Source organism: Gadus chalcogrammus, chromosome 8 (assembly GCF_026213295.1).
Source record: "Gadus chalcogrammus isolate NIFS_2021 chromosome 8, NIFS_Gcha_1.0, whole genome shotgun sequence".
Lineage (NCBI taxonomy): Eukaryota > Metazoa > Chordata > Actinopteri > Gadiformes > Gadidae > Gadus > Gadus chalcogrammus.
Window position 1 is genome coordinate 4,857,294 of NC_079419.1, and position 24,092 is coordinate 4,881,385.

The 24,092-nt window shown below is 44.2% G+C and overlaps 1 protein-coding gene across 1 annotated transcript in view; it reads left to right on the plus strand.

Moving 5' to 3' along the window:
• The first annotated feature begins 5,174 nt into the window (after positions 1-5,174).
• asic1c (acid-sensing (proton-gated) ion channel 1c) overlaps positions 5,175-24,092 on the plus strand; it is a 64,120-nt gene continuing 45,202 nt past the window's right edge. Inside the window, exon 1 of the mRNA XM_056595927.1 lies at positions 5,175-5,952. Within this exon, the coding sequence (XP_056451902.1) occupies positions 5,398-5,952 (555 nt within the window). The 5' untranslated portion in view covers positions 5,175-5,397. The remainder of the gene's footprint in view (positions 5,953-24,092) is intronic.

Below are 24,092 nucleotides of genomic sequence, written 5' to 3' on the forward strand. Positions count from 1 at the left end.
CACATATCGTTCTAGTGAATTCTGCTATTAATTATAATAAACTGATTACCAAAAACAGGACAACATTATTACATTTCTTGGGCACTTTTGATCCAATTTAAAGTGTGTCGGAGTAATCATGGCTGTACGGTCGACATGCTTTGTGCTAGTCTCTCTAGTTTGATCGCACCCTCCTCCTCATCATCACATCAAGCTGAACAATTCGTTCCACAAAGACGCATCCAAGGCCCACTGAACCGATTTGTTACCTGCATGCTCTGAGCTGTATAGCACACATCTGTAGACTCCTCCCCCTTGCGTCCAAGGCAGAATCTTCCCCCTCAGTTGTTATTCTTTTGATTGGAACAAATATTAAGATAAGTGCATGCTCACATTTTATGCCACTATCAAGGTAACGTTTCATCAATTCTATTATCTCAGGGTCAGGGAATGTGTTAACCTAACAATCGTTAGTACTTGGCACTTTGTTCTATGAACATCTTTACTGTACCAACAGCGATATATTATTGTTATGACAAATGTACTCATTGTAAGTCGCTTTGGATAAAAGCGTCTGCTTAATGTAAAAGTGAATGTAAATCTAGGCAGAGCTTGGTAATAAAGTAAACTAAGGGTGGTAGTGTTGTTTTGCTCTGAATCCCAAACCCTTGTGGTTCCATTCCATTGTTAAGGACCAATTATAATGTGTGTTTACGTTTACAGATTACAGGACAGGTGTGGTGAGGGGCGGGCCCTCATGGTGTTATCAGCCAGCAGGTAAGGTTCACACCTGATGGGTCTCCATGCACTCTGAACACACTTCTCCCCTTCGTTTCGATGATTTCCTTATTGAAGGGGTTTCATTGGGGTTCACAGGGGTTTCATTGAGAGAATGGATGAGTCTTGCCTTTTTCAATAGTTTAGTACAATCTACTGTTTCATAGCATTGTGTTGCCTATATTGTGATGACTGTGTGCTCTTGAAATGGGATTTCAGATTTCGGTCACTATGACAACATAAATACAGTTTGTGGACACCTTCTTCTCCTGTGTTCCAAGTCTGAATCTGAAGTATTTAAGGTTGAAAAGACTTCACTGTTCCCATATGCCTTATTTCTTGGTAACTGATTACATTTGCATACTACCCATAGCGCCACCATTTTAAACTTCATATAAAGAAAGGAATTAATGAAATAAACACATAACCTTACCCTGCAACAAATGTCATCAAACAAAAGGATGAGAAATGAAATATAATAATTTTAAATATGGAATAAAATGAACACACGGTTAGCACTTAACAGACCTGGGCAGATTGAAAAGATATCACCATGGATTTTCCTTTTTAACAGGATGACGTGGAATGTTAAATATTCAAATCAAATGAAAGTTAAATCGAGACATGGCAGGTGATTCATACAATGGTTGATACAATGTGCGCTTGCGGCGGTTCTAATCACAATAATTAATATGTAAAGGAGACCTGTTTCGTTAAACAGTTCAGATCCATCAGCACACTTGTCAAGATGAGACAGTTAAGGAATGATGTATAGCCAGAGTGAAAGGTTGTGGGGCTTTCTCTAAGAATTAGCCGGATTAATCCACAACGCGAGCGTAGTGTCGACCAGTACCAGGACTACTGGGATATGTATGTCCAGAACACTAGTAATTCACTAGTAATGTTCTTTTTCCAAAGGAATCTATAGATAAAATGGCCTTTTATATGCTAAAAGGTAATGTACATACTAGCATCAGAGCAACCCGCTTTATTCCACTAATAGTCCAGGTTCAAAAGCATACATTGTCCAGGTTATTCTCTGTAATAAATTAATTAATGCATCGACTGAACCCAGCTGCCCGATTGTATATTCAGAGCCACTGGTTAAAGTCACATTACAAATACAATAAAGACAGGGAACTAGTGTAGAAAGGAAGCATGGAGCGTCTCAAATAGCTCTTCCACCACCTCCTCCTTATTAATATTCACTGCATTATGCGGCACATTCTACCATCCACTTGAAAGCCAATTACGGTTGAGGAGCCTAGCACTTCCAACCTCCATTTTGCTACAACAGGCATGCCGGCTTGTGTACCCTCAGTTATGTTTCCAAAGGCTAATAGATTTTGCAAAAGCAACATCCACGGCATGCAAATAATTACACCGCGTGTGAACGTTAAAACTATTGACGTTCTGTTTGTGAACATCGGGGCATAATTACAGATGCAAATGTATGCAGAAAGCAGGACGACTTTATTTATTATCCCCTAACGCTAGATATCAAGATGTGTGTGTTTGCATGTGTGGCATTCAATCTAAACATACTCTCGCTCTGTCTTCACGCGGTGAACATCCAATGTCTGCCCGGCCTTAAGGTAGGCCTTCGTGTTCCTGTCACTCTGGTAAACTGACAGTTTGGGCTTTTTCCCTTCATGCAGAGCAGATGAAAGGGCCCTTCCAAACAGCTCGGCGCTAACCTCTGTTGCCAGCTGTGTACTTTGATAACGACGTACAAACACGGGGTCTGTCTACACGCTTGGCTCCTGGTCCCTTTTTAGCAACGCTATTCCCCTCGCTATTCCCCTCAGTCTCCAGCAGCAGGGCTGTGGTTCTGCACGCTCGCCCGCACCAGTTCTGTTTATCGTAAATAAAGTAGCAGCTATGCTACCACTGCCTAATCCATCCCTCAACTGCCATTTTTAAGCAATAGACTTCTTATTCAACCTCTTTAGCTTGCGATACAAAAACAATCATTGTCAGCTCTGACTGCTTTGCCTGTTATGTTGTGCATTTGACAAATACAATTACTTGAACTTGAAGTGACTATTTGTAGAAATACAAATAAAGCGTTATGAAGCGATATACAACCTTCTGCCACGGTCTCACATATTGCGTTGTGTGAACCTCCCAAACGTCTTCCATCACTGTTTTGTGACCGTGGCAGGTTTATCGGCACTCGGACTGACTGATAGGACTGAAAAGCTGTGTTAAATAAGTCTCTGGATGGTAATGAAGTTCTTACTGAAACCTGGATAAATGTGTGTTTTGCAATGAGTGAGGTTAGTGAAAGACAACAGAAAGTCATTGTTTCTTTTCTTTTTTTTTAGTGTTTAGTGTTTTTTTTAGTGTTTTGTTAGTGCGAGTTGTGGAATTTACATTTGAACATTTACAAAATGTACATTTACAAAAAAGTCTCCAGAATCTTCATTGGCCGAAGACATTGTGACACACAGATCTAAAATCACAACCGAATATTGCTCCAGCCATTGCGGTCCCATTCTCCTCTGCAAAGGTTTTTCCAATTGGATTTCTGCAGCGACATTCTGTGTTCGACATGGCTTTCTCTGAGAACTTGAAGGATGAGCCAGTATTTTGAGTTTCGTCTCAATCGTGATAGACTGTACTGTTGGTGGTGGGTAATGGTTGCTATGCTGTGCACTTGGTAACCAGGGCAAAATATTGATTTAATCCTCCAGGGTTGCGGTCATATCCTTGGAAATTCACCTATTGTTATGCTAATGCAGTCTCCCGGAGGTAGCCAATGAGGGATGTTCTCTCTCTTTGCGAATCAGAGAAATGAAAGGGTTAGCTTGGCGTCATGTGGTGAACTTTTAACCCCAATAAAAACAACAAGCGCTCGGTTGGTCAAGCATGAAACACAGCGTTTCTCTACTGACAACCGTGGAGCCGGAGCCAGGGAAGCAGCACGCTTTGGGTATTACTCTACGGCGAACATGCAGGTATTAATTAATATGTTCACTACCCAAATACACCAAGAATTTAATAATCATCCCCATTGTTTTTGCTAGTGTTTTTATTATGACTTAATTATGATTATACAACGTAAATAGATTCACCCATACATGCCTACACTTGACACACATTTGTATTATATTTATTCCTTTATTTATTTTTTTACAATACTTTGGTTTAAAAAGCACATCATGTAATTGTTCCTTTGTTCTAATTTAGAGCACAACCTGTGGCATCGGTGTTCTCCCGCGGTATCGCAGATCTCATCGATCGAACACGGTGTTGGAGGGTCTTAGAGAATGCTAACTCAATGAAAGGCGCTGTGTTCAGATTGAGTGACTTCCACGGTGAGCCCAGCCACACTGCGAAGGAACCGCTCAGCAGTGGGATGGTTCCTGACTACTAAAGAGGGGAGAGGGAGAGAGGGAGGGAGGGAGGGAGAGAGAGAGAGAGAGAGAGAGAGAGAGAGAGAGAGAGAGAGAGAGGAGAGAGAGAGGAGAGAGAGGAGAGAGAGAGAGAGAGAGAGAGAGAGAGAGAGAGAGAGAGAGAGAGAGAGAGAGAGAGAGAGAGAGAGAGAGAGAGAGCGCGAGCTTGCGAGGGAGAGGGGCACAGCTCCAGACGGCAGAGTGTGATTCTGTACTTGTAGAGGAGAGACATCACGCTGGACAGCTCCCAGGCAGCCTGGGTTTCCTGCGGGCTGGAGGTAGCCCTAACTCAACAAGAGGTGCTCGGGCGTGTTAATTGCTGATCGCCGCTAACGAGGAAGTGGTTGGAGATTCTGGCTGAAGCTGTGTGAGACCCCCTGCCCCCCCCCCCCCCCCCCAAACAACAGTGGACAGCTGGTCGGAGGTCTCTGACCCCCCCCTCCCCTTCCAACCCCCCACCGCCCCAGACCACCACCCTTTTCATTCCCATTCTGGAAGACGGGAGAGGAGCCGGCGAGAACGGGAGGAGGAGGAGGAGGAGGAGAAGGTGGCAGCAACCAGCGACCAGTGAGCCGTTTCTCCCTGTTATTACCTCCATTCACAAATCCACTGCGTCCTATTGTACCGGCGATGTAGAGTCGTCGCGGCGACCAGAGGAGGACGGGTCCCATTGACGGCCGTGGCTCAGTCCCTCTCTCTCTCCCTTTCTCCAGACGCTAGCCCTTTTCATCGCATTCCCCGGCTTTTTCCCTGATTCTCTCCCGCGCCACGTCTCCGCTTTTCCTTCCTTTTTCTGCTCCTGTTGGTTGTGCCTTTGTCCCTTTTTTACGCCACCGAGGACTCAGAAGGCAGTGGGCTTTGGCCGGGAGTGGGTGTGTCGTTTGTGGAGCCTGTCATTGTGTTTGGTTCTGCTACAAAGGACAGCGGAGTGCGGAGCGACGAGGAGAGCACCAGAGATAATAGGAGGGGAGGCTGAATGGTAGAGAGGACGAAGGAGCAGGAGGAGGAGGAGGAGGAGGAGGAGGAGAAGGGGGGAGAGCATGGGACCACAGGAACAATCTCTGGAAGGTGAATTGTGATAAAGGGAAAATGATGACAGAGATTGACGGCACCTTGGAGACATCTGCTCCTTCCAGCGAGTGACACTTCTTGGGAGACGTGCTGTTGCTAAGCAAAGGGGGTCCGAGCCGAAGTTGTGGTTGTTGATTTGTGATCAGGAGTCGTCCCCTTAACTGCCGCCACCATGAAGGGGGACTCCGAGGAGAGCATCGAGAGCACCAAGCCCTCCAACCTGCAAGCCTTCGCAAACATCTCCACCCTCCATGGCATGAGCCACATCTTCGCCTACGGGCACATGACGTTCCGCCGGTTCCTCTGGACGCTCTCCTTCCTGGGCTCGTTGAGCCTGCTGCTACTGGTGTGCATGGACCGCGTGACGTACTACTTTGAGTACCCCCACATCACCAAGCTGGACGAGGTGGCGGCGCCCAACCTCACCTTCCCCGCCGTCACCTTCTGCAACCTCAACGAGTTTCGCTTCTCGCAGATCACCAAGAACGACCTCTACCACGTCGGCGAGCTGCTGTCGCTGCTCAACAGCAACTACCAGATCGCCAACACGCACTTGGCGGAGCCCGAGGTGCTGGCCTCCCTCAAGGATAAGGCCAACTTCCAGAACTTCAAGCCCAAGCTGTTCAACATGACCGACTTCTACAACCGCACGGGGCACGACATCAGCGACATGCTCCTGCAGTGCACCTTCCGTGGCGAGGACTGCCATCCGAGTAACTTCACCACGGTGAGTGTCTCCTGGTCGTCACTGACTGCTGCTGTGTGCATGGCCAGGCCTGAAGGTGAGCCGGGTGGGTGGAAGCCATGGAGGTTTATGTGTTAAAGACAAAACAGTCTGGGAAGGATAATGCCCTGATGTGATGGTCAAATATATTCAATGCTTGGATTCATCCTGTAGTCAGTGTGATGATTGTTGCTTTGTGATGCTGTTGTGTTAAGAGAAGCTCCAACGTGCTGAGTTTCTTGATTTGATTCATAGTTTGGTTCTTTTTTTTATTTTACTGTGAATTGTAACATTTGGAAACGACATTGTTATTTACACTCATAGCTGACTTGTGTGTGCGATCAAAATGCAAACCAAAGGAAGTCAACTGAAGTATATCTACTGCGGGTCATAGCAACAATTATTTGTCCCTGATGCAAACACACCTGTCTGTGCCTTTGTAGCTATGCTAAGGCTTCTAATGGGTACTAGCTTCTTGTAAGCTGGCTTCAACAGATTCCTGCTATGAAATTCCAATGTTTTGTTAGAAACTATACTCAATAGCAATGCAATAGCGGGAAATATTATTGATCAACACATTCCAGACTTTTTCCAACCAGATGTGTTGCTCTATCCTTCCTTATATATATATATATATACATATATATATATATGCATATATATATATATATATATATATATATATATATATATCTCTATATATATCTCTATAACTCTATATCTCCATATATATATTATCTTTGAGTTGCATATGAATGAGTCTGCTCAGTTGTGGCACAAAGTGCAGTGCAGGGAATTTCGAGTGCATGCAGCAATTTGCTGACGCTGATAAATAGCTTTTCAGACTTTTCTGAATTAATTCCTAGATGGGGGTTTTGTATGTTGCAGTTTTCTATCAGTGAGGAGCAGTCATGCGTGGAGAAGGTAGTTGGTGGAGGATGGTGTTGGTTGACTCCATCCAAGCACAATTTTTTTAAATGTATTTTATACGTTTGCATTGAGATTTTGAACTTCCTCGTGGTTTACATGGTGAGACAATATTAACTTCAACTGAAAAACCGAACAGAGCTTGGATATAGTTTCATGGTACTTAATAAAAATGTATGTTTGTACTATATGTTTAATGCCATAACCAGGAGGTAAAATGAATACTATATAATTAATTTTGATCTTCCGAAATCATTATGTTTATGCATTTGATTCCCTCTTGCTTTCAGGCAGATCTTGATATTTTGAATTTGCGACTTCAGATCTAAATAATCTCATTATGCATGCATAAATTACACACCTCTTTCAAATAATCCCCAGCTATCCTTAATTATCTGCTTTTAGATAAGTTATTTCTAAATAAGAGCATGCGTGAAGTTTTGCTTGCGGCTTGATTGTGAAGTCCTGTTTTGTAGCCTAAATAAAACTGCCCTGTCAATTTTGCTATTATATTGGAACCGATATTTATACTGTGGTGGTGTTTTGATTGACTAAGTAGGCACTCAACTCGCCATAATGCATTGGGACTACAGTGGGCAAAAATGTGCTCTTCAGGAGATAGATAACGACAGTGTGCCATACCCCACCAACAGATTGTTGGTGCCTGTATCTGGCCAGGCTGTTTTACACGGCTGACTGGGAACATTGACATCAACTCGTGGACTGCTTTAGTTCCCAGCTTTTTGTATTGAAAATAAATGGAAATACATATGCATGTTTACTACTCACAAAATAATACTTATTGATGTTTACAAAGGCCTGTATGACATTATGGTACAGTTCACCTTCCTAACTATAGAAGTTGAATGTAAAAAATGTAATTTCTATTTTTTTCTTACAAAATGTTCAAATGGTAAATGTATGTTAGAAAACAATTTAAGTCATTTCCAGTCATTTCAATGTGTCTCAATGAATGCATAAGTGCAGATTGACAACACAAACAATTATGGGAGTGATAAACGTTAACAGAAAAACAATTAGCATGAAACGCTGTGCAGTTTGTTGGTTTCTGTTAGGCGGCTCACGTTCCTCTTTGACACAATCAGTTATTCGTAGCGTCAACAATGTCTTTGTAGACTAATGTCATAAGTTGTACGTAAAGTCACTGCAGAACTTCACCTTTTGAACGGCATGTCAAATTTAGTTTGCACCACCTGAACGGTGATGATTCTTCTGAAATTAAATGAATGGATTTGTCTGCCAGACAAAGTATATATTCTGACACCTCAAATGAGAGGAGAAACGACAGCATTGCAGACTGTTGAGAGTCTGCATTTGAAGTTGACTTGAAGTTGTCAAAATGGCGGCGCTTTCAAAGCGGTGAGCTTATGGTCCATGTCAGCGTTTAGGCAAAGCTGTTTCTAGTGATATCAGCCCCAGCAGAACGCTGAGGTCCTGTGTCAGTGTGCTGCCATGTTTTCATTTCTGCTGATCAACATAAACTTTTGACTTACTTTAAAAGTCACAAGAGAACACCAATACAATTTCCAAGGTTCTTTTTGATAATCGTTTTATTTGTAGTAACCTTGGGTTATTTTGGGAGTGGGTTCTTTTTCAATTGAGAGATATAATATCTTCACATTAACATTTAGAGATGTAACGTTTGCACATAATCACTGTAATTATGACACATGAGTCCAGATTAAATCATTTTAATACCAGCGTTTTCGATGATACCGTTTATCCGAGTTAATGTAAAATCGCATTTAACTGGCTTTGCTGATAATGACTGTAATCTAGACTTTCACCAGTCCTTGGCATTTTATAGTCGTTAATGATGGCTTGTGAAATAGTAACATGTGAGGGCTTATTGGCCCAGCATCGCTCTCTAAACAGAACCTCATTCAACACGTGTGTTTGGAAGGGGGCGGGAGGAAGGGGTTCGGATGCACAATCATAGGCCTACTGAACTTCAGCGCTTTAGAGGTGAATTGGCTTTCATCCTCTCGTCTAAATGACAGTGGCTGCATGAGTCCCGGTTGAGTGGCTTCTTGTTGCTCACGGATTTTAAGTTGGCAACTCTTGGAAATAAACGTTGTAGAACAGCAATTCTGAATCTCGAGGGGAATAACGGTTATTCCCGTGGGTCTTCAAATGACTTGCAACCTGCTGCTGCCGCTACTGCCTACCAAGGGGACAATAAAAATGCTGCATTCTCTGCTTCCTATGAATTGAAAATGGCGTCTTCTTGTGTTCTTCTCGTTTGTTGCCACAGTATTTACCTTGGGAGATAATGCAGGAAAACGTGTTTGGAATAATGATCATGTCCTAATTATAAAGAAATGTAATGATCTGATTCAGAAGTAGCCTGAAATGATTGAACTTTCTTTCTAGTTGAAGACGAGCGAGCAGATGGTATATTACGTTTTCCTATGTAAACGACACAAGCATCGTGTTCTTAAGTGCTTTGTTACTTTTTATCTTGCGCATGATTGCGTTTTCCATTGAAGTATTGTCAGAACATGGGAACACACACGCACACGCCTCCTGGTTAATCGATTTGTGTCCCCCTCATGTTCAGAGCCTACAGTATTCCCTGTGTGTTTTGCCGAGGGAGCCCGGTGACTAATTACCAGAGCTTCAAAGACCGCCACTTTCCAGCGTCGTAGACTTTATTCCAGCACATAGCTAATCACGCAGGTCGAGTTGTGCAGAACTAATTTTACCTGTCAGTGCCCTGATTGCGCTGTGTCATAACTGTGACTGTGGTGGTGAAAGCCATTTGCATTTGTGTGCGTCGATGCTGTTGGTTCCCGTCCCTCATGTCCTGCTGCTGCGCTTGCCGTACTGTTTATCACAAAGGTTAAGTGTTATCCATTTGTTTTTAAGAGAAGCAGAATTTGTAATCGGTCAACACACTGGTACAATAGTTATGTCCACTATTGTGGGTGTGTGTGTGAATTTTAGTGTTTCAGTGTCAAGCAAACATTTATAAAACATCGGATCATAATTGTTATTATTCTAGCCAGTTTTTCTGTTGTTTTTTGCTACTTTAATATGTCCTTTAACAATTATAGGCCAATACATTTATCAAAAAAGACATAATTATGAATTCACTGTGTTTTAAAGTACATCCCATTAACTTGCATCACTGTTATTAGCCAACTTCTACAGAAGTTCACCACAGAAGAAATCTGCAAACTCTTCAGCATAAACTCTGCTTTTTGTTTTGCCTACGTTAGCCCCATAGTATCTTCAGTCAAACAAATGGCCAATGGCACCATCCTTCCCTAAAAACAATTCCCGTTGACACCTGAATTGGATTTAGTGAAGCAGTGGAAGATGTTTGATGACGGTGAATGTACTGCGCTTTATCCAAAAAAAACATGGACATTTTGCATTGCACTAGAAACACCTTGTCTGCTCAGTAACCGTCACAACGTAGCATACGTCGCGGTCTCACCCCGGGTAACACTGCCTACATCGGCCTTACAGAAACCATCGTTCCTGTCCCCACATTACTGCTCTATTCTCTGTGCCTTCAGGGTTTAATTTAAATAGTGTGATGGGCTAATATTGGAGAAACACAGGCCGTGTATTACATTACATGCAGCATGTTCATTCCTGTTATCTCACGCATCTTTTGTTGGTTGTTAGTCAATTAGAGGGATCTTTAATCTAAAGAATGATATGTTAAATATATACAGTAATATATAACGGGAGGCATGAAACAGAATAATCTGTGTTCTTTGAGGACACAGTCGAGCAGTCTTAATTAGCTCTTTGCATGCTTTCTTGCCAATGGCTTTGTTCTGTTTGGTCTCTGTTTAAAGCTTTAATACACCTTTTAAGTTCAGCTGAAAAATGGCTGCATTAAATGTTCTGATGATGAGGATGACCTGACCCTGGATGCATTGGTTTATAATGGGCACGCTTCTCTCCTGTGCGCGAGTAGACAGGCCTGCCGCCTTGGTCAGGTCTGTTGCCATGGTATTCCCGTCGGAGGCATGGTTCGACCGGCTGTGCACCGCATGTATGTAGTAAATACATCCATAAGGAAGGTGCAGTTCAGTGCTGGACCACATGATCATGTCTTGTATCATCCTTACTGAGATATCACCGAGTCATCACTGATGTTTTTGACACGATCATATCTACATGTGTAATGATTGCACAATAACTCCTGTATACCGTAAAAATTGTTGAAAATGATAATTGCATTGATAGTTCAGTTTAATAGAAGCATTCTGTTTTTGTCTGCCTGTGCAACCAGATCATGTAAATAATAGGACTTAATCGCAGGCGTTGCATTGATTTAGAGTCTGTTCGATTGGAGTTGTCTCACAGCCGACACATTCCATGAACCACCATTCAACCCAGAAACAGGCTAGCTCTAGGACAGATGAGATACCTTTGAATTGTTTGGCTGGCTGCTGAAGATGCGAATGTGCAAAGAAGCAAGCCGGTCCCCTCTACCTTGGTCTCGTACACTTTCTGAGTAGCAGCGGTCGTAGCATTGGAGAATGCGAGCAGTGCCTTGCTCAAAGAGGCTGCCCCACCACAGATGTGCCGGGGCCACGACGTGGGGGATTTGTCAACCATCTCTGAAAAGTCTCACAGTAAGATTCTTGTAAACGAAGAGAGAGGTATGGACTGGACAGCGTTTTTCAACATACCAGTTGTAGTTGAGCAGTTTATTGATAACTTTATCAAAATCAATATTGATCAACATTTTCTATAGATATGCCCGGGTTATTTGAAGCTACAAGCTAGTTGAAATGCCACACAAAGCGACTTCCACACTTGAAAATTAGCTGCTTTTTGTCCACAAAGCAATTGCAATTGCTATTAGGGCTTTTAGCAGACACTTTTATCCAAAGCGACAATGTGTGTCCACATTGACACACCGACGGCAGAGTCAACCATGCAAGGCGACAGCCAGCTCGTCAGGAGCAGTTAGGGTTAAGTGTCTTGCTCAGGGACACATCAACACTCTGGGGATCGAACTAGCAACCTTTCGGACACAGGACTACTGCTCTACTTCCTGAGTTAAGCCGACACTGTTCAAGTGTTGAAAGCGACTTCAACACTTGAAAATTAGCGGCTTTTTGTCCATTAACAAGTGAATCAACATAGCTTAAAATAGCTTTATTTCAAAATGTTAATCACATAATTTATGTCTAAGACACACATATACATTTGAATACTGCACAAATGTACAAAATCTACTCCGTTCAACTGCTTCAAAGCCTGCTTTGAAGTCAAAGACGCAAGCCCAAAATATTATCTTGTCTTATCGTTTGTCAGCATATGGAAAATGCTTACCAAGACTGTATCATGAGTTTGCGATAGAACAGGTTTCATCGTGTGTTTCAGATGAAAAAGTTGATGATTTTGTGTCATTGGTTGTGTGTGTTCACTAGTGCCAAGGAGTTCAAAAGCAGACAACAACACAGTCACAACATAGAGATGGACAATGAGATGAGCCTGGAGAAATGTCCACTAACATTAAAAAATTCATTTTGCAGCTTGTTAGGATTGCCGTCGAAGAAGTTCATTCCTCTCGTTCCGGGGAGATGATGTTAAATAAGTGAGTATGAGTGTTGCTGAGTGTGAGTAATTGTGCAGCTATAGGCCTACAGCTGTATAGCAGAAAAGACAGCCACTTAATCCACATCAGCAGTTGAAGTGGTTGCCTTTTTATTCTATACCTAAGCCAAATATTACTTCACAAAATCAATTTTATCTTGATTGATATCTCGTAGAGAGGAGACTGCTGCCTCATCGCCAGCACATGCATGAATTAATGCAACTCTACATACTTTAATGTGAATCCGGCAGACAGATTTCCATGCACCCCTGGCCTGTGCTTCATTATCCCGGTCCTGAGCGATGAGGTTCTGCACCACTTTGATACCAGCCTCGCTCAGCTTTGTTACTTTACATGTCCGGTGTTAACCTTTTGGTTCAATTTCATTTATTCTGATCATCATTCCTGAAACACTGTCAAACGACTGAACAGACCCACTGTTTGTAAAGACAAACACTGCACTCTCCATAAATGACTTGGTTTTGGGACGATAAGCGAGCAAGCGCATTGGCATGCATAAGAGGTACTGCATTACAAAACATATATAGGGGGGGGTGTAGAATGATGCAGAAGGGGCCAAACTCCAGGTCCACACTGCGTCCGCTCCAACACCTCCGCGGCTCCGCCTCCCCCACACCTGCAGAGTGAGTAACTATAGGACCGACCCAAACAACATAGCACAAAGCAGGGAATAAAGCTGCTCAAGTCAACACTGGCTTGTTTCTAATACCATGATGTTTACACCTCAGGAAATGTATACACATCTTTTAGGAGGGAGGAAAGAAAATACCGTACGCCACAAGTTATTGAGTAAGTGCACAAGAATTGAACCGAGTTATTAACTGGGTGGAATTATTAGCATACCATACAGTGTACTGCTACTTGTAAACCAACAGCAGGCAAAACTAGATTACCTTTTCTGAGAGAATAAATGTGAGCTTTTATCAATTTTGATTCAAAGCAATAACATCTTACTACGTGTGTGACATCAATAACACCCAGCTTAGTTTATAAAGCAATAACATTCTACTACTTTATCACAGCAATAACATCCTACATTTTGTGGTGATATTTGGTAATCCACTCCCACATTGCCTTTTGTCTTTGCCCTAGCATTATCTTATCTTATCATCATTGTTTGGGTTTGATCAAAAACGTTTTCCCTTCTACTTCCATGAAGCCGATACCATATTCCTGCCCTTCTGTGAATAAATATTGATGTGCGGCTATGTGTTCTTCTGATTGGTAGATAGTAAGAAACTATCCACCTGATGGAGTTTAAAAGAGACAGAGATTTAAAATAGAAATGTGATCACAGGGAGACAGGATGTGCGCAGCTCATTTGTCTTTCTCAGACAGCACACAAAATATATTGCTCACTGAATTGCAGATTTTGCCAAATTCGAATGTAATCATACCAAAAAGAACATGACTACTGAATCTTTAATCTCTCCTGACTTTTAATTCTCTTAAAGGCACATACCTCCATCGCGCCGGTCTCCCCAGGGGCTCATTACCACTCCGAACCCGAGGATATAAAATAATTGCTTCACTAGAGATGCAGGCCTCTCCAGTGTCACGTCTCTGAATTCGAGTGTGTTTGCCACAAAGTGTCTGCATCCATTTTGTCAAGGTACTTGGCTATCACAGCATGGACACACTTTACTTGGCAAGTCCGGATTTGACATTCAGACAGTCCTTCCAAAGTGTGACACGAGTCCCTCGTTGTCATGGATATTCAGATCTGGCCAGCGCTGGGTTGTTGTGTCTGCATCCCGCAGTAATTGAAAGACACAATGGTTGTCATTTATTGATGGATCTGATTCTGAAGCCTTAAATGCCACCAGGGAGTTTCAGCGAAGGCCAAAATCAGAAGCGGACGTTGTTGTCATTGAGGAAAAATAAGATGTGAGCCCATTAAATGTGGGTTACCAATATTGGCTTAAATTAAGAGAACTCAACAATGAGTCCAATAACGCCTTCCTCAGGAAATTGCATAATTCGTATGTGAAGGTTCATCTTGTATGTTTCAAGAAGAAAATGCTTTAATCAAATAGATCACATTGGCAGATTATGATTATGGAACGTAAAAAGCACTCTGATTGGCTTAGGATATAGCCAATGAGGCACAGTGATTAAGCAGCATTCCGAGAGTAGAGTTTGGTTAGATATCATAATTTGACCAAAATATGACTCTTGAAATCCTTGCATTGCTATTGGACAAGACCAAAGTATGGTAAGAGAAGACCACGCGTCTCTGCCAGGCGGCTGTGGGTTCACGGTGTTCAAACCCACAACCAGCAGCCAGTCGCACACAAATGCAATCAGGCAGTCAGCAAGTCACTCTCATTTCTGGTGGGGGGGGGGGGGGGGATTGTGTTTTTCCTCTACTTCTTCTGGTAATGACCTTACCTGGAATGAGCTGTTGTTCTGAACTGACGTGAGGAGTAGGAGGAGGAGTGGTGACTCATCTCGTTTGCATTTCCTGTAACCGCGCTTATCTCCCAGTGTGTGTCTATTCCAGCGGCACAATGTGTTCCTGCCTGTCATCCGCCTCCCCCTCTGTAGCTGTAGGATGCTAAGCCCGTAGCGCCGCCGCCTCACCCCTTAGCCCGCCACAATGGAGGGCTTAGTCAGACTTGTGTTGAATTGTATTGCATATGTTAACGTCTTGATCAGTTGAGGAGCGAAAAAGACAAAACTGTAAGCTGCAGAATAAAACGCACAACACGTCTTCTGGGGAAGGTTTGGCTGCTTTATAGTGCGAGAATGACTCCAGCAGAGATGGAGTTCTTTCTGGCATGGGGAGTTCGTCTGGCAGGGAGTTCTTCTGCATCTGCTGTGTCCCCTTATTTTTCCTTCGCGTTTTTATTCCTTGCCAATAAAGGAGGAAGCACATTTGTACGTTCCCCCGCAGAGTCCTACCCAGGAGAGCCCCCCCGCTTCCTCTCAGTCTCTACCCTTGTTTTCCTCTTATCTGGAGATGAGCGTTATTAGGAGCCCTGACGCGCAGCAGCCAATTGGGAGTCCTGCTTTTTAAAGGCACTAGAGTCCAAACATGCAGAGCAGAGGTTCCTCATGAGAAGAACGCTGCTCTCGGTAGGAGTTCTAACTGTCTGGCCCTCTCTCTCTCTCTCTCTCTCTCTCTCTCTCTGTCTCTCTGTCTCTCTGTCTCTCTGTCTCTCTCTCTCTCTCTCTCTCTCTCTCTCTCTCTCTCTCTCTCTCTCTCTCTCTCTCTCTCTCTCTCTCTCTCTCTCTCTCTCGTTTGTGAGATTTTTTTCGAGACACATTCAGCTGTCTGCGAGTTTTAGTATTATGTGCGTCTCACTCTTTTTTTTGTAAGGTTTCTTGAGTCCATACCGCAGATGAACTTCTTCAGACACACTCCTCCTGGCTGGATTGTGCGGAGGCTGGGTCGACGGTGGGTCTTTGTTTCGCTGCCTCTGCGTGGTCAGGCCTGCAGGCCCCCAGGCGGAGGCCTTGCTCTCCCTCTGCATATACATTCGAGGAGATAGCCTGGATCCCCACTGTAGTTAGCTCGCCCCGCTGCTCCGCTCTGATCCCAGACCCCACACAAGGGAGCTGATGCCTTAACTGTGTTTCGAAGCCCAATCCGACGTTAGGGGATGCTTCAACCTAATCTGCATCCTCGGGGCTAAGAATAAATGACGACCAACATCGTTTGCTGATGTGGAACCATTGTAAGCAAATGAAAGATCATTTCTTTGACACACACACAACTGTTGTCATGGAGATGTTTCATTTGCGGGGAGAAGGGTCTGTTCACTGTCGTTCCGTATTGTGCCACGCGTGGCTATACATCTCTTGTTCCCATTATGAGACGATTTGAGTGAGGACCTCCATGAACTCCAGATATCTAAACCATTGTGTTCTCAACGGAACAATGTATGATCGACAACCTTGCAAGACAAAGGGTGTTTCTATTCTCAGAATCTTTAAAGCAAATGAATGATCTACGCATTTATTCTCCTTATTTGAACAATGCATTGTTAGTGCGTGCTTCACCGATCTTCATGTATCATGATGCTCGTAACAGTGCAGTGGTGGTCCTATCTGTGTGAGGGTTTTCTGTCCAGGTTGTCTCGTATAAACTCTGCCAGCGCAGAAGCACACAAACGATTTAGGAAGGGGAATAAAAGTTCAACTAAGACCCTTTCATTATCATAATGAAGTCATTATGGTTTGAAAAAATCGAAACGCTTGCCAAACTAACAGAAAACCGTTGCCAACTCGTATAGCTCCATTATTTCCTCTGCAAGATTAGGCTCTAGTCGGTTCAAAATGTGTGTTACAATAAAGGCAATAAAAGAACGTTGTTCTGAGGTGTTGGGATGTCATTTAACATGTGGCCCATTGAGGACCATTTAAGGGCCTGTCCTCATGCGGGCCATACCTTGACACCCCAGTAATCATAGACCTCTGTGGGCTGGCTCTGAGCATCCCGCCTCATCATTCATCTGTGACATCGACCAAACCAACCCAGGGCCCGGCAGACTGTGGACACGCTGCTCATTGGGTACCTTTCCCATCGTAGACGTATGCGGTGGTCGCCTATTCTCCCGGTCATTTCTGTTGGTGTCAATCTCTTGCCTCTTCTCTCTGCCCTTTGGCTGGGTGAGGTTTCACACATTCACTTTTGCCCCTGGTTCCTCTAACAGGATTTCGCTAAGACTCCCTCCTCCATCCTCCCTCCTACTATGCATCCCCTACCCCTCAGCCAACACCCAACTTCATTACCCAGAACAAGGTCCTCAATTGTCTCTGAATCACAGCCATTGTGGGAAACGTCATGTTCTTGTCCTCGGTATAAAACACTTGGGCAAATTCATTTTCAACCGGAGTGTTTGAGAAAACACTCCGGTTGCAGTCCATTATTTTCGCCTTCTAAAAATGAACGACCCGCATCATGCACTAACGAGTGTATTTAATTAATGATAACATTTAATTAGATCTTACACATATTGTGGTAGTTTCTATTTTAACTCCCGAAACACAGAGAATGTCTTCCACCACCAGTATTTCCTGGCACAGTGAGCGTTGGAGCCGTACCAGACGCAGCTTCCCCGGCCAGCGATGTTCACAGTCCTGTCTGCTAGTCTCCCCGTTTCACCCCCTGCCAAGAGCCCCCTCGCACACGGCCACCTGGCGTCCTGCACCCCCTCCCAGAGCCACAACGTCCCCCCAATGATCCCTCCGAAAAAACGGTCCCTTTTAAAACTCATGAACAGCGACCACAAAATCTGACCTCGTCTACGGCCGTGAATAACCTTGGATGGATACCAGGTATGGCTGACGGGAAGGCCATGGAGGAGGTTAATGTCTGTTGAATGATGGGGCTGGATTCAGTCAGCAACAGGTCATTTGGCTGGTATGGAGGTCGTTTTGCCGAATGCGATTCACTCGATTCTTATTCAACGGCGCTGACTTTGTACAAAGTGTCTTTATTCGTAGTTAAAAGTGACTTTTTTTAGCCCGAATCTTGTTCAGTTGCCAGGCGTTGTTTATCTCTGTGTCGTGTTGTTTGGTAAAAGAAAGGCGTAGAAGTCGATTTGGACGTGTTTAATACAAGAGGGCAGGGCAGCAAAGGGCCAGACATTTGAGTTATTCCACCAGTGTGGACGCTGACCTTTTCAAAATGAAATTTCCCTAAGAGCAGTGGCCAGTGCCCGAATGTAGGCCCTCAGTCTCGTGGCTGTAACTCTGACATTCAGAATCCTTATGTTTATCTCATTGATTCTGCAACGGGCGCGCACACACAGTCGCTGCTGCCCCCCCCCGGCGCCCTCCTGCCGGACATTTTACAGTCGTTCGTACGGTGAATACAAATGACTTGTGTGATATTTAAACACCCTTAACATTTGCCTAAATCACGCCGTTTGTCCCAGAGCAGGTTGCCTTTCTCCGTGTGGCAGAATGTGTGTCAAAGGTGTGTTGTTTGTCACACTTTATGATCTGACCTCCTGTCCTCGCTGGCGGGACGACAACAAATTAGCCGTCGGCTCTGAGCCGTGATGACAGTTAACACAGTTGTGATGTTAGTCGCGAACACAGAAACCTGCGTTAAGTGGAATGATAGTTCAGCTGGACATAACGAGATAGTTACGTTATTATGTCCAGTAACTACCTCATCACTGAACCTAGCAACGGCACCCAACCAAAGCACTCTGAGCGCTAAATCGCGGCAGACAAAAGCGAAGTCAGGTATCATGTGTGGGTGTGATTTGAATAATGCAAAAATACTGCGGTCTCTCTTTGAGTGGACTTTGTTCAAAGATGCGGTAACGTCCAAAAAACGAATGCGTGCACAATCCCAAATAGTGCTTTCACAAAACAATAAGAGGCCAGTAAATGCTCCATCACCCTAATTAAACATGCGATGAGGGGAAAGGGTGCCAGGGGAGTCATAGCCATGCCTTAAGCCCTACTGTGTCCGGCCCGTCCCTCTTGAGGGGGAGAAACAAACACTACAGTGGATTGGTTTGTCGCAGGATTAATCTTCCTTTGACCAGATTCTTTGCTCATGCATTCACATCTGCGACACAGACTTCGAATTTGAGGCAATCTTGAAAGACTATTTACCTAGACTCTGCATAGCCTCCCCCCTAACCCTCCTATGCCCTTATTGTATGTTGTAAGTCCTGGCACTTAATGTTTGCAATTATTGTATATTGTACGTCTTGGCACATAATGTACACATTTATTGTATGTTTTGCGTCCTTGCACTTAAAATAGTACTGAGCATCTTATCCTAGCTATCGTTGTTGTCTACGGGGAATGGCTTAACCTAACAATTGTTAGTGCTTGGTACTTATTCAATGAACATTCTTACTGTACCGACAGCGATATATAGTTTTTTCTTACAGACTTACAGATTGTAAGTCGCTTTGGATAAAAGCATCTACTAAATAACCTCAATGCAAATGCAAATGTAAATGTAAATTCACAGACGAGGCCAGAGGCCATAGCTTCAGTCCTCCATTTGTACGGGTGCAGAGTCATGGTCATGGTTCGTCTTGGAGCGGTGGTAACATTATTAAGGATGAGAAGACGCTGTGCCCACCTCCTCTTTGTGCTTCTCCTGCAGGCCTCAGGTGCTGCGCTCTAGCATAGAGTCCTCTAATCGACAGATTTGTGTCCCCCAGCGGCGAGATGTTGGATACACTCAACTAATGCCTGGTGGCCCCGTGCCACCGCTGCTGGCGCTGCCTGTGGAGCACCACTCTTGGCTCCCAGGACCGGTGTAAACACACAGATCCATCACGGCCCCCATCGCTGGGAGATATCAGCCAGCTACAGCTGGATCTGAACACCAACAGGACCACCCTGATTAATGTGGCGTTTGTGCCCTGAGATGAAAGCCTGCATCAAATCCAAATCCACTGCACTGGAGATATTTAGGCGTCAGACTTGTATTTATAGCTGCTGAGCGTGTCGAGTCATATTTACATTTTTTTGATGTTTATCTGTACACACGATATATCTACAGGCGGTGCGTGGGGGGGGGGGGGGGGGGGGGTGCTCTAAACAGCATGCCACTGCTCGCCACTGATTGGTATGTATGCATGTATGTATTTATAACCTTTTTAATTGCTCTGTCAGAAGAACTGAGTTCATGCTTCCTAAGTCAACATCGACACATTGGCTGGAAAACGTAGCGCTCGTGCTGAACCTGAACACTGACCAGAAAACACAGGAAGTGAGTCGATAACAAGGCTGTATTAAGGATAGTGGTCCTCGTTTCCTGACCTCAAAAAAACCCTCAAACAACCACGGTGTCGAGCTGCGTTCACCTCCCCTTTCATACTGCAACGTTGACCAGCTCTCAAACATCGGTAATTTAGGCGTCGGTACGTCAGTACAATCACGAACCAGATAAAAGCAGCCTGGACGGCCACATGGAGTAGAGGAGGATAGAGAGACTTTCCGACAACACAAAGTGTTGGCGATTACACTGAGAGCAGCACCGTCGATCACCTTGCTGGGCCCCAGCGGCACACACACACACACACACACACACACACCTCGCTGTGTAATATTTGTTCCACTCATTTCAGCTGGGAGATTCACTCTGTTTCTGATAGAGTGCGACTGATGCTGACGAGCAGTGGTGGCTCTCCGGAGAATTGGTGTCGGGCTGTCTGTTCGCAATAGTACTTGAGAGGTACTTTCAATCAATGACCCCCGCGGTCACACACGACGTTGGTTCTGATGTAAAGGTGCCTTCTTGACATAAGAATATTGTTGTTTATAGCGCAAACTGCTTGTGATCCCCTAGTCTATTTTTTGTCAAAATCTGACCACAAAAACTGGCGGATCTAGAGTTCTGAGGAGTGTTTAAGAAGCTCACAGCATGGACTGACTTGTTAAAGAAAACTATAGGGAACCAGTGATTATTATGCAAAGATAACAATGCATTTTTTTCGACTTCTATGTAATTAGGGCAGGAAAGTAATATAATAAAAGAATGGGAGCCATTATATTTAGGATGCTGGAAGCAAGCCCTAGTTTGGGAAGATGAAGATGACAGAAGAGAAACTCCCTCTGTGCATCACAGTTTTAAAGCATACATTTTTATTCAATCCTAAACTAAACATGGTTAAAAAAACATCAGTATGTAGTGTAGTGTACTGTATGGATGAGTCTAACTCGATCAGGGTTGCTGCTGTGTTAGAGGGGGGAAATGTGCTGAGAACATTGCAGAAATGCATCGGCCCATGAGCAATTTGGGATGAGGAAAAGATTCACTGCGTCAAACCTATGGAACAGGAGAGAAAGGGGCACACAGATAGATGGGGTTGTCAAAGGACTGCTTGTAAGATGACAGAGGACTTTGAGATCCAAGTTTGGAATCCGACTGAAGTTTTTGAATGGGTGCAAAAGGGTTTCTTCAGAAGTTTTTAGCGGATGTGTAGGGCTGCTGACTGTACGATATTCCAATAGGTTTACAGCCGCGATACATTTCTCCTGCGTAATACTCCTGACAAACGATGTTGAATATGTGGTCTTTAAATATGCTTTGTCATATCCATTTATTCATAATTTTTCCATATCGGGTGTTTTTTTTATACTTTATTTAGATTTCTGCACTTATTTATCCATTATGATGTTGATGTGTTTATGATTATTCTATTTATGATGATCTATTATTAAAAAAAAAAAAACAGCTAACAAAATGAAAATTGCTATCATTACCAAATGGCATTTGTAGTGGTTCTCTAATTTCTACAAGTAGGATTATATTTGTGAACAAAATAATGATAAAACAAGTGGAATAGCTTATGAGAAGGAACTGTTTAATTAAAGATTCTTAGCTCACTCTTCAACACAATATAATTAAAACACGCATTATCACAAACGTTACAGTCGCGCACCTCTGAACAATCTCCACCAGCCGAGAAGAGGATACACAAAAACAAAGTTGACTTCGGAGACTTTCTCTTTGTCTCATGTTCCTGTAACTATTCTGTGATGTCAGTTTAAAAGACACCGGGACATCAAACACCAGTGGCAGCCAATTCAGCCGCTCACTTGTATTTCATCATTCGTCTAACCTTTAGACGCGGCCTGCTCCGAAGCCCAGACACCGCTGCTGAGAAGGCCGATTTACCGTGGCTTTTAGTTGTACTCGCAAAATAGATTACTGCATTACCATCCATCGTATAGCGGCTCTGTTATTCCATCTCGTACCGACCCCGCATAAGAAACGTCCCTGCCCTATACGAAGTCAGGAGGAAGGACGTATAAATTGCCCGGGAACAGCAATAACGCTATAGTGTTTTTTTACACGTTTTTAAATTGAAAGGGAGGAGCAGACCCCAGACGGTCCCTTGATGGTGTGAGCGATGTGAGCGGAGGGGGAAGATAAAGAGCCCTCTTGAACACTCAGCACAGGACAGACCCCGATGGTTACTGAGGGATGATGTCCCTCTGTCAGCCCTCTGAGGATTTACCGCCATTTTGTCTTCATTCTTTTTGCCAAAACGTCCTCGGCTCCAGATTTAGTGAAGACTTGACCTGCTGTGCATCACATCAAACACAGGCAGGAAAACATTTGAGGGCCCCGGGAATCTCACTTAGTTAAGGATCTGCCTTATAAGATGTTAGAGTACAACACATGGAGAGCGGTTGCGAGCGGAACCAACAATCCCCTCAGATGTTTTCATGTTCCTTTTACACTTGTCTTCAGGCTAGTGTTTCTGAATGGCAAGTCCTCAGTGTGAGTGACAGCTTGCCCAGCCAACACCAGGCAGAGGTTTGAAAAGGTCAGGTGTGCGTGTGGTTGTATGTGTGTGTTTGTTGTGTGTGTGCCTGTGTTTGTGTGTTAGTGTGTGTGTGCGTTTGTGTTCTGCCTGTGTGTGTGTGTACCTGTGTGTGCCTGTTTCTGTTTGTCTGTGTTCATGCCTGTGTGTGCATCTGCTTATATGCACCGTCTGTGTGTGCATGCGCCACAAATCCTGGCATGGCACTGCTCTGTGTCTGAGAGTATTGGCAGACGCTGTTACTGGAGGAGGAAGTGATTTCTTTATCCTTAGGCATGAAGGCAGACCGTATGCTACTGAGTACTGCACCGGTTCATGTTTATACTCCAGATTGACTCGTCTGGTCTGAACCCAAACAAAAGTATTGTGCTTGTGATCACACGATACGCACTCTGAGCATGAGTCACTCAAGCTTTCTTTCTCTTCATATTTATATATATATAGATTTATTATATTGAGGACGTTTAGACGCTTTTATCAAAAGTGACTTGCAACGGTTGTTGCACACATTCACACACAGATGGGGGAGTCAAACCACGCAAGGCGACAGCCAGCTCGTCAGGAGCAACCAGGGACACCGCGACACTCAGCTAGGAGGAGCTGGGATCGAACTAGCAACCTTCTGGTTACAAGTCACCCCGCTCTACCTCCTGAGCTACTGCAGAGCTACCACGGTCGCGTACCTTTGTTGCTTCGGAGACGGAACCAAAGGAAGATGGTGTTGACGTGTGTTGGTGTGTATGGAGCTGTTCCGAGGGAACCTTTAGCTACCCCTGAATAGCAGACCACCTTTCCTGGTGCTCTGAAGGGGCCGCGTGTTTTTCCACTTCTGTTTAATGGAGGCTCGGAGCCGTCTTATAAGGATGTTACAGAAACATTCCACCGCCCGTTGGATCGCCGCCAAAGCAATCAATGGCAATGGAAGGGCAACTTTAATTAAACCGTCCCCTGCTAAACTGTTGCAAAGGTAAAGTTTTCTCACTCAAAGTCTTAAGTGCCAGAGGTTAACTAATTCAATTATAGACACAGGGAAGCTGGCCCCACAATAGTCAGGGGAGCATGACATCTGTGTCGCGATTTTCATGATCTTTCCAGCGCTCACAACTGTGGACTTTTAATATGTGGAAAGGTCACGTTCCCAGAAGATGTCTTCACGGGGAGACTTGTAAGGCGCACACACAAGCAGGCACGCGAACACACACACACACACACACACACACACACACACACACACACACACACACACACACACACACACACACACACACACACACACACACACACACACACACACACACACACACACACACACACACACCGAAACGGCCAACCCCTCACGTCTCAAA